The sequence below is a fragment of the Cervus elaphus genome, chromosome 30 (assembly GCF_910594005.1).
Source record: "Cervus elaphus chromosome 30, mCerEla1.1, whole genome shotgun sequence".
Taxonomy (NCBI): Eukaryota; Metazoa; Chordata; class Mammalia; order Artiodactyla; family Cervidae; genus Cervus; species Cervus elaphus.
In genome coordinates, this window is record NC_057844.1 from 77,485,356 (window position 1) to 77,497,370 (window position 12,015).

General features: G+C 38.8%; 1 protein-coding gene across 3 annotated transcripts in view; it reads right to left on the bottom strand.

Moving 5' to 3' along the window:
- Positions 1 to 12,015, bottom strand: part of FGF14 (fibroblast growth factor 14) — a 600,641-nt gene that overhangs the window by 100,793 nt on the left and 487,833 nt on the right. For all 3 annotated transcript variants that reach the window (XM_043891532.1, XM_043891534.1, XM_043891533.1), the window contains exon 3: positions 4,891 to 4,994. In XM_043891532.1, coding sequence (XP_043747467.1) covers positions 4,891 to 4,994 — 104 coding nt within the window. The remainder of the gene's footprint in view (positions 1 to 4,890; positions 4,995 to 12,015) is intronic.

Genomic DNA, 12,015 nt, shown 5'->3' on the forward strand with positions numbered 1-12,015 from the left:
AGAATTGTCTTCCTCTCCACCTGCATCACTTGGTTAAGAGACTCAGATGAAATACCGATTTCAGGAGAACACCAGGGCTCACTGTTTCTCTAGGTGGCTGCATCAGGGTAACAGAAACATTTATAGTCCCACTTTGGAAAGCAATATTCACACTAATGTCAGCCTGTGATAAGACAACGAAAATGAATCTTTACATGCTTTATGTACATTTTTTAACCTCATCATCGAGAAAAGTCAACCAGATTGAAACCAGAATTTTAACACCCCAAATTATCTTAAAGCATCCAGGGAACATGTTTCCTTGCCTTAGATACAAGATCTAAGGTTTTATCCATTTTATCATCAGTCTCCTTTCTTTCCTCCCCCCACAACTCCTCACTTTCTCACATCAGAAACACCCTTTGGCTTCAATTATTCTCTATTTCTGCCCAACTGATGAATGCTATTTTTGTTTCCTCCCAAGTTTTCTTGAGTGTTTGGAATTTACATTCGAACCTTAACTTTCTACGGAGGATTAACTTAGTCTTTCAAAGTTGTAGGTTTGGAAGGGAGAAAACAAACAAACAAACAAAAAACAAAAAGAAACAAACTCTTGACTGTTCCTCACAGCCCTATAAATAGTTTGGAGTTGGTCAACATGCATTTTGTTTCCTAAACATTATTTTAAACTAATTCTTTAAAAAAGTATTTCCTTGTCAGTTTCTGTTCTGTGACCTTACAGCCTGTGTTCTATCTTCAAGCAAACTGTATCTGACATCAAATCTCTCGAGAGAGGCTTCTTCAAGTAACATATTACAATCATTATGACCACAAAAGAAATGACTATTGTCATGTTGATGAAAAGATTCCACAGGGAACAAATGCCTTCAGCATTGGAAATGTGATTATTTACATCTCAGTCAAGATTCCTTCTTTCATCCCCCTGAGGTGAAATTATCTGACAAATTAAATATCTTTATTTGGATGGCAAGGGATTATGAGAGTTTCAAGTCAGATTCCAAGAGTGACTTTCATTTAATGGAACTCACTTTGAGAGATCTCAGTATTTTACTGGCTACATTCCAAATCTATAGATCCTCAATAAAACTGATCTCATGTCAGACACTATTCTAATTTGATCTTTTTAAAGTGGGCATAAAACAGACTGCTTCATTTCTCAGAGTTCAATCTTTATATCAAATTTTTTCTTTAAATCTTAGCTTGAGTGGAGTTTTCCTTTTAAAAAAGTTATTCAGCTTAGTTCAAAACTTCTTGCTTGGGTTAACCCATGTTAGCTTTAAAGTTTTAAGCTCGAACGTTACATGGGATACATTTTAAGAATATTAAACACCCAGTGTATAATAGCAATATGTACTTCCCAGGTGGTGCTAATATCAATATATACTTCCCAGGTGGCTCAGTAAAGAATCCGCCTGCCAGTGCTGGAGACCCATGAGACTCTGGTTCAATCCCTGGTCCTGAAGATCCCCTGGAGTAGGAAATGGCTACCCACTCCAGTATTCTTGCCTGAAAACTTCCACAGACAGAGAAGCCTGGTGGGCTATAGTCCACGGGGTCGCAAAGAGTCGGACATGACTGCATGACTGAACACACACACATATAATATCCAACTTCCCCCCCAATAAGTATTTTCTATGGTTTTCTTTTACTTGAGATTCCCCAAAGAAAACAGACTATGTTTCAAATGATACTTCTTAATGTTTGACATTAACAATTCCCTAGGTAACAATTCCCTAAAGATTTTTAATGACATCATCTTGTGTTTATAACTTCTTGCTAGAATAGGTGCCAGACCAATATTATGAAAAATGTCTGGTGCGTGAAAGCATTATGGTGCAACAGTTAAAAGTGATCTAATGAGTCCGACTAATAAGGCCAAATCCTATCTTCTCTTTTTACTACCTGGGTGACTGTTGACTCTTTAGGCTCTCTGTGTATCAGTAATATCACTTTAATAGTATTTTCTTAATTAGTTGGGAGGATTAAATGAGCTAAGACTGCAACACACTTAGAACAGTACTAGGGAGAGTGAACTAAGTAAATATTAACCATTATTATTATATGGTTTATATTATAGTAACTGTGATATTGTCTTGTGCTAGTGTTAGGGGAAGCACACTGATTGAAACCGCCCACCCTGGCCAGGCACCATAGTGACCATTTGCATGAGTTGTTTTATGGCAGGAGATCCTGATAAGGAATACGGAACTAATAGGCCACCACCAGCTGGAAGAGTTCGGGAAAGATCGGAAGAGTTCGGGAAAGATCGGAAGAGTTCGGGAAAGATCGAGAGGAGACACTGCCTGTCCGTCCACTTCCCAGAATCCCTCTTGCTAGCATCCATCTTGGCTGAGCGATGCGTGCGCCACCAGGAAAGACTCTGAATTAGAATGATTGGCCAAAGACCACCCGGAAACGAATCCCATCACCATAAAACCCAAGACTGCGAGCCACGCGGCAGAGCAGTTCTCCTGGGTTCCCTTACCTACTGCTCTCCACCCGGGTGCCCTTTCCCAATAAAATCTCTTGCTTTGTCAGCATGTGTCTCCTCGGACAATTCATTTCTGAGTGTTAGACAAGAGCCCAGTTTCGGGCCCTGGAAGGGGTCCCCCTTCCTGCAACACTAGATTCTTATTTTACTAGGTTCTCAGAAACTATGGAATAAAGGGAAAACATTCCTTTCTCCTGAAGTATTTGAAGCTCAAATTCCATTACTTTGAAATAAACAGAGCACTTACACTAGAGAATATTGGTAAAAACTGGAAATTACACTCAATTTTGGTCTAAATCCTTTTTCTATAAGCTGCTGAGGATTCTCAGGGCCTGGACTAGGCAGGGGTAAGCTGGGTGAACAGAATGCTCCTTACTAGGTCCTGGGTCTAGAGCAGAGAGTCAAATATGAGAAGAAGAGAAAACCCAAGACCTGCAAATCAGAAACTCAATGGCCTCAACTGGAAGGCCCAGAAACCAAATAACTGGAGAACCTGGGAGGTGGAGCAGAAAACAGCAGGTCAGATAAAAAGCCTGATGCTCTTCCTGGGACAAATCCTGGGTGCGGGCTGCTCTCCCAAGATCTGATTCTTGGGTAGAAAGACCTTATTTAAGGTGTTGAGGACTGAACCAGCATGCTATTGTTGTCCCACCACTTACACTGCACTGAACATAACCAGCTCTTGGATTTTAAGCTAAGACACAGACTCACTCTGATATTCTCTACCTTTAAAAAAAATGCCAGCCAGGTGCAACCCCATCACAAGAAAACAGCATCTCAGAAGCAAAAGAGACCAAACAAACATTTACACTTCCCCTGACATCAATGCAAACACTAGAGCAGGAAGACGTGATAAAATCATCTGCAGGATCAGAACTAGAGGCGATGGCAGAAACTGCATCTGATCACTTTAAGGCATTTCAGAGATGACTGGGGAAGACAAAGAAACAAAAATAAGAGCATGCACGTCAAATCCATGAAATGACTTTCATTTGAGATAAGGCATCTCTAGGAAATGATCTTTATCTGAGTAGAGCTTTTCTAAAGGGGAGATAGGGAATTCCAGCTTCCTCTGGCTCCCAATATGTTGAATATTCATCTTGGGCAACCGAATGCAATTTGCATAATGCGGAGCCCAGGTCTGCATACAGGAATGGCCTTCAGGGAATGAGAAAGAAGTTTTCAGAACGACTACAGCATGTCTCAGCTCAACAGGAAGGGAATGCACGGCTCACATTTCATTTTCCTTGACAGGATTTTCCCAGATTTTGCTGAAGAAAATATATCACAGTTCATGGAAGTCCCCAGAGAACCCTTCTGTTCTGCTTAAGTTTTAGCGGTGTGTGTGTGTGTAAAATGTATGTATGTATACTTTTTTTTTTTGATCACAATATTTAACAACAGAGTTTTAAAGAATTCATAGGAAGATGACAGGCAAACCCAAATAAGAGAATCTCCTCTGAGGCTCCATGACTTTAATCTGTCAGTTTTTGCTCAAGGGATAGTGGAAAGAAGTATTTCCATCTTAAGTCTCTATTGCTTGGACCTGTGGCAGATAAGAATTCTAACTGCATTATAATGTATGTACACAGCACGTCTGAATGCAAATTACTCGTAAACAGTAAATATTACAGAAGAGAATAGAAAGGTGCTCAGATGCTAATACACATTAATACAAAACCAAGACTTGCTTACATTTAAATGCGATATACATTTTGATATTAGAAATATTTTCCCAGTAAAAGACTTACTCAATCTCAATTCTTGTTTTTTAAAAGAACTACTCTCTCCTCAATTTTCTCTTCTAGAATTACATTTACTCTGCTTCTTTTTGCAAAATAATCTTTTACAAGAAACTCCCTAAGAAAACTACATTTCTAAACAGTAATAGAAAAAGATATTACATTAATATCAATCCTTTCTAATAGCAATTAGGTAATAAAATTTCATTTGGGTTTAAAAGTGGACAGATATTACTACTGCATTTTTCTTAGCCTATAAAGTATCAGCCTGTGTTCTCCGCCTTACATTTAAAAGGAAGGCAAGAAAAGGATCTGCTTATATAACATCAATCACCTAACAGAAAACTTAAGTTGGAATATTTGAATAAAGTGGATAAGATCTCTTAAAAAAAAAAAGCCAATCCCTTCAAAATTTCTCAATTTTCGATGAACTGGTGCATATAAAAATATGCAAATGCACAACTTTAAGAGGTAATGTTCCTCTTCTTCTTGATATGCTGATGCATTATCAAACATTGCTGAATCATGAGTTAACAGCTCGTAGGTATTGTCATAAAGGTCAAACACTAAAGTGAAACTGAAAGCATCACCAGATAGAACATTCTCCTTTTTGTGGTGGCTTAGATGGGTGGCCAATACCTTGGATGTGTTACTTACTGATGGGTAGAGGTAACCTTCTCCATTCATGGCTACGTACAACCCCGTCTTCACTCCCTGGATTGCAACGACGCGCAGTCCCACTGGGATGAGGTTGAACAGTGCTGCAAAGAGAAAGATGGTCTGTCACCAATGGGTAGGGAGAAGCAGAATACCTACCCCCATCACTTTTCTGTTTCATTTATTCTACTTGAGAAACATTATGTCTGTTATAACCTTCTGAGAGGTTCCAGTTCATTACCTTCTGTCTCTCTATTTAAGAAGTTTTGTTATGAGTCAAGATAGCACTTGAGCTCTGAGTTGTAGATCTAGGCAGGCTCCCTATGGCATTCTGAAGAATGGTGGGATAATAAACAGAATCAAGCCTGTAATCACGACTCTATCATCACAGTCTCTGACACCATTTGATACCAGAAAAAATCAGCTAGGAAGACTCTCAAAGAGCAGAATTTTATTTTAAATACTTTTTTTTTTTTTTGATGCGGACCATTTTTTACGTCTTTATTGAATTTGTTACAATATGGTTTCTGTTTTATGTTTCGGTTTTTCACTCACAAGGCGTGTGGGATCTTAGCTTCCTGACCAACCAGCGATCAAATCTGTACTCCCTGAACTGGAAGGTTAAGTCTTAACCACTGGACCACCAGGGAAGTTCCCTAAAAGAGGAGAATCTTAAAAGCCCAAGTTGAGTGCTTATTCCGGTCTTTTAGGTGGAAGGTTTGCTTCATTATTGCAATGCAGTACAGGCAAGAAGTTAAAAAGGTAATTCCAAAGCTAAATTACTCTTGCAGAACCAACATGACATCAACAGAACCCAGAAAAGATGTGCACCTGCCTGCCTGCTAAATTTAGAAAGAACTAATCACACTGAATGGCGTACGAATTTCAGAGAGGGAATTTTCTTCTTTAATATTTCATAAAGCCATTTAGAGTGAAAACTAAAACAAAGAGGGAAAAGTGTTCAATTTTACCCACTTAAGAGGTAAGAATGTTTCCATGTTCTATTTCTTCCTTTATTGACCAAAAATGTATTCGTATGTAAGTTTCACACTGCAGACAGCAATGTTATCACTGATTTTTTAAAAAGTCTTAATTAACATCCTTAATAATTCATTTCCATGCTAGGGTTACATATGATTGAGCAGTGAGAATTTTAGCATCATTCTTATTTTTCCCCTTTGGCCACATGACATGTAGGATCTTAGTTCCCAGATCATGGATTGAACCCTCACCCCTTGCAATTATGTGCAGAATATTAACCACTGAACCTCCTGGGAAGTGTCTAGCATCATTCTTGGTGATGACTGCTTGGTGAGTTTATCATAGACACATTTATAAGATTATCGTTAATTATGACAGGTTATCTGCTCCCATTTGCATTCTTAATTCAAGTCTAATTCTAAGTAACAGAACCAACCCAGAAGAGGAAATGAAAGCACTAAAGTGTTGAAGTAAACGTACAAGAAAAATATCTTAGGTTTAGGCTCTTGCTTGTATTTCACAAAGAATAAATAATTTGAAAGATGTGGGCAATTTTGACTTAAATCTGTGGGTCTACTCAGTACATAATTTTAAATGGATTTTCTAAACTCTATTCTGTTTAACTCCGAGGCACATGTTTTCTCTGATCTAGTTGGGGTAGATTACACTCTCTCTTCCAGTTACTATATGTTACTGATCTTGAGATTTCAAGATGTCTGTGTTACTCAGATGATGAAAGGAGAATGGTTGACCATGACCCTTGAGAATTATCCCTACAAGAACATTCAGGGGCATCAGGTTTGGTGGATATTCACTTTCAGGATGCAAGCTAGCACTGAACTGTCTTCTGTAGGATTCTAGGGGCTTATAATATCCTTACAGAGGAATGAGGCTTATATTTGCTTATTTCTTTTATATTTTTTCTTATTTCTTATAAGAAAACTTATATATGTTTTCTTATTTCTATTATATTACATAATGTTAAACATGAGTGTGGAGTTATTGAATATTTGTGTCATGGAAACTCTCAGTATTTCTTCTTTTTTAATTTTTTGGCTGCGCTATGCAGCAGGTGGGATGTCAGTCACCCAACCAGGGATTGAACTTACACCCTCTGAACTGGAAGTGCAGAATCTTAACCACTGGACCACCAGGGATGTCTCCTCAGTACCCCTTCTTCATGGAAGAAAGTCATTGGATGCTTTCACTCTCTTCTGTAACATCTGAACTGTCCCATCTTGCTAATATTTTGAAAGGATTGGCACCATAGGATAATTCCTGATTTATTTGCAAAAGTTTTTAGGGAAGACCATAATTGTGTATCTGCCCATGTAAACTATTCCATCTGAACCTATTCAAATGTATTTATTCTAACCTTCATATATGTCTGATGGTATTGTGTGTGTGTTCAGTCATGTCCGACTCTTTGCAACCCCATGGACTGCAAGAATATTGTAGAAGCTTGTCATTTGCTCCTCTAGGGGACCTTCGCAACCCAGGGATCCAGCTCACATCTCTTGCATCTCCTGCATTAACAGGCAGATTCTTTACCACTGCACCACTTGGCAAGCCCAAATGGTTTTGTAGGTGTCATATAATTGATATAGGCCAGGTGGAATAATTCTAGAAGATAATGCATCATGAACTCGTGAAAATAATATAGTATGGGGAAGAGTAAAATTATAGAAGATAGTCTAAAATGACTGTGAAAATGAAAGTCGCTCAGTTGTGTCTGACTCTTTGTGAACCCAGGGACTATACAGTCCATGGAAATCTCCAGGCCAGAATACTGGAGTAGGTAGCCTTTACCCTCTCCATGGGATCTTCCCAACCCAGGGATCAAACCCGGGTCTCCCACATTGCAGGTGGATTCTTTACCAGCTGAGCCACAAGGGAAGCCCCATACTGTATTTAAAAAAAAAAACAAAAAAAAACAACTTTCCCCCTCCCCAGGGTTTTGGTTGAGACCTGAATTATAAAATGATAGTTATCATTTATAGGAGGAAAACAGATAGTGTATCCATAGAACCACTGTAATGTGGAAGCCCATTCAGAGTTGACTGTGACAGATCCACAGTGCTTGTCATAATCACAGATACTCACATTAATTGAAACATCATTATGGGTTTTTAGCCTTTTTGTATCTAACACAATTATAAAGCCTACAAGGCCACAAAATTATAAAGGCCACAAGGCCTAGGGGAGTAAGAATAAGGATGTTCATGATACTTTGTTCATTCTGTGGAACACTCCAGTCTCCATACGATAGTGAATTTCATTCAACCCTGGCTGCACTTTAAAACTAGTTGCATTCATAAGACAGGATGAAAGAAAGTGAAAAGTGAAAAAAAAGTTGCTTAGTCATGTCCGACTCTTTGCAATCCCATGGACTGTAACCCACCAGGCTTCTCTGTCCATGGGATTTTCCAGGCAAGAATACTGGAGTGGGTTGCCATTTCCTTCTCCAGGGGATCTTCCCGACCCAGGGATCGAACCCGGGTCTCCAGGATTGCAGGCAGATTCTTTACCATCTGAGTCACCAGGGACTGCCCAACCCCAAAGCAATGAAGTAAAATCAGAGTCTCTGGGAGTGGGTTTAGGGCATCAGGAACTTTTTTTTTTTAAGCGCCTCAAATGATCCTAACCTACGGACAAGGTGAGACCACCTTCCCGAGGCCTGTCAAATAGTGAGCTTTATGAGGCACCAGCCAGTTTTATGCATCAGGTTATCAGGCTGGGAGTTTCTAAGGTAAGAGGGATTGGTTTGGGTGGGGCTTTAATCTAGCTTAAGGCTGACACATGAATATTTCTGTAGCCCTCTTCTGCTTGCAGTATCTGGTAGTGGGAACAGTGACCTTTAAAAACACAGGAAAATCCCAAACTTTTGGCCACTTGCCAAAAGTAAACTGAAGAAAAAAATCACTCTCTAACCAAATACCATAGTCATGGTAATGCTTATCTTCCGTGCATAGAAGGGCAGCTCTAAGAATTTCAAAGCAACGCACTCTGGAAAATGAGTGTGATGATAAAGTATCCCGGGCATTCACTTCCTTTTGTGAAAGATGTTTCCAGGGCACCAGAAGCCTGGGTAAGCAGGTGAGTTATTTCAGAATCTCTCAGTTAGGACCAATTATCCACCCTTCCCCACTTTCTTGCCCAGAAAGTTGTAGATCTCAGCTGGTGATCCAGGGAGGGCGCCTGCAGCTCTTTCTCCCTTTCAAGGCATTTAAATTTTTTGACCAAGAAAGCTTAGCAGGTGGTTCTGACTTCACCTAGTGCTTGGTCGCTCAGCCACAGTCACCTCCGACTCGTTGTGACCCCAGGGACTGTAGCCCGCCAAGTTCCTTGGTCCATGGGATTCTCCAGGCAAGAATACTGGAGTGGGTTGCCATGCCCTCCTCCAGGGGATCTTCCTGACCCAGGGATCGAACCCAGGGCTCCCACATTGCAGGTGGATTCTTTACCAGCTGAGACACCAGGGAAGCCCTTACCTAGTTCTAAGTAATCTCATATTTACTAGTGGGCTAGCATTGAGCTCCAGTCATGGAGGGTCAAGCCTCAATTCTCCCATTTGGTGACTTTTGGGGTGCCATCAGGGTGACTTTTAGGTTATTCCTCTTTATTTTTCCTACCTATGGATGACTAATCTTTATTCAGAGAAATAGCAAAAAACTGGAATGTTTGTGAATAATTACATCACACTCAAGCAAAATGGAGAAGGGAATGGCAACCCACTCCAGTATTCTTGCCTGGAGAATCCCATGGACAGAGGAGCCTGGTGGGCTGCTGTCTTTGGGGTTACAAAGAGTCGGACACAACTGAAATGACTTAGCTCAAGCAAAGAGGGCAGTGCTCTATGGAGGACCTGTCTGTCTGTCAGCATCTCTGACACTCTCACCTTCATTTCTAAAGATCACTTTTCAGGGCTAATGATTTCCCCAGAATGTATGACTACTGTGATGAACCAGAGAAAAGAAGATATGTTAAAATTCATCCTAAAAGCTTGTGCTTTTCAGTTAAGATGGTGATAGTACGAAAAAGTTGAGATAATTAGTAATTCCCATTGCTTTTACAAAGCTGCTATAATCCTGCAATGTTTTAGAAAATTTGCAGTCATGCAGTTTTCATAACCTTTTGAGGAGGGAACATTTATCTCAGTCTGTTTTATTCCGTTCTGCTTTGTCTTTGCAAATGTTAAAACAGTAAGGAAACTAACCTTACTGACTTAAAGGGCACAGAAATCACAATGGTAACTGAGAAGAAGCTGTGGGCTAGATCTTTGCATAGGAATGGAAGCCCTTGCGGGCGGTCACTATAATTTGGTTCTGATTTGCTTGTCCATTGGGGTTCCATTCCTGCCTGGTTCCCAGAACTGTTCCTCACCAGCATTGAGGGGGATTAGAAAGGATTTCAAGAGCCAAACAAAGATTCTCTTCCAGGAAAAAAGCCTCATACATTTAGAGAAAAGGTCCAGTATCTTTTAGTATCTCAGCTTCCCAGCCCAGTGTTTAATACTATGCAGATAACCAGATATAATCATGTGTGCGTATAATTTCTACACCTGCACTTTCATAATTTAGAAAATATTGTGCTGCTTATTCAATTGTGATGCAATATGCTTTTAAAAAGCAGTGTCTACTGATACTTCTTAACTTGATATTGATTCCACCATGAAAAAAACCAACTTGTTTGGGACTACAAAAACAAAAGGAGAAGGTAAGAAAAAACTCATAAAACATTTGCTTGAAGGAAGCTAGTTTTTCAAGAAGTCCAGCTAAGCAGCATTTTCGTATAGCTGTAATTTTTTTTCTTTCTTTGAAATTTTTTGTCTGATGGCTGACATCAGCCTCTAGTCTGATAAATCAGAGTGTCATAGCTCTTATTGTGATCAGACTTACAGAAAACTTGCTTTCACGCTCTGCTAGACTCTGGCTAAAGAAAATCAGAGACATTGAAGACACGAGAACTTAAGAATCTAAAGTCCATGATCCTCACGACTGTAACACACAAGAAAAAGAGAATGCCTTTTGTCAAAGAGTGGGTGAGGAGTTTAAAGTTGGGAAAGGAAAATTAGCAGATATATATATATATTCACACACATATATATGAAATATATATAAACATAAATCAGAAGAAACTAACATCTTCTGTAGGTCAGAGATGGTTAAGTGCTGGTGATTTTCAGAGTTCAACCTAATATCAAAACCCCAACAGGTAAACAATATTTGATGCCAATCTTATGAATAAAAGTGTCTTCTCTTTCTTCCCTGTGTCTGAATTGCTTTACCTTCTCTTTTTCTAAATCAAGAGGAAGTAAAGCAAACAAAAATCAATGAACAAATATGATAGGGAAAAGTCTAAAGTACATAAGGATGACATAATAGAAACAAGGGGAAAAAAGGATTAAAAATTGAATAGGAGGAAAATATAGATAAAGAAAATATTTAAAGTTGAAAGAAAAATTAAGAAAATGAAATAATGTCCAAAGTCTAAAATACAAGCACAATGTTTGGGAAAATAATGATATTTCACTTAGCAACACCAAATGCAAAAATAGCCTACTTTATATTATTAGCTTCTCTCAGAATCAGTGTATCTGAACCGTTGATGACTAGACTTTAAAACAGGAACTGTCTATAATTTGGCTAAATGTATTCAAAGCCTCCTTCGTCCCATGGAATGATGTTCTGTATGTGAAGGATAAATGCTAAATCAATGAAAAGATTCATATCCACTAGTAACATGTGATTAAATATTTCCAATAAAATTGATTTTTGCTTTTCACTAATTCTCCTGAGCAATGAAAAGTGTCTACTTTAGAACTGATGTGCTAAATTAAAGGGAATCTGAGGCCAGTATGAACAGAAAATAGGAAACAAAAACACAGAAAACTGAAGAGAAGGAGTGCCATAATAAAAATACAAAGAAAAGTTATATGTAAAGAAATAGCAAAATGAAGACAGACATGAAAACAATGGAAGGCGGGTGGCTTTTTAATTTAAAAAAAGGCACAGATCCAATTTTAGAAATAAATAATTCATACAATGCATTAAAAAGTACACAGCCTTCATGTTCCCTCTGTAAAGAAAAATATTATCTTGAACACAAAGAATTTGAAAAATAACACTTCTATTATTTGAAACA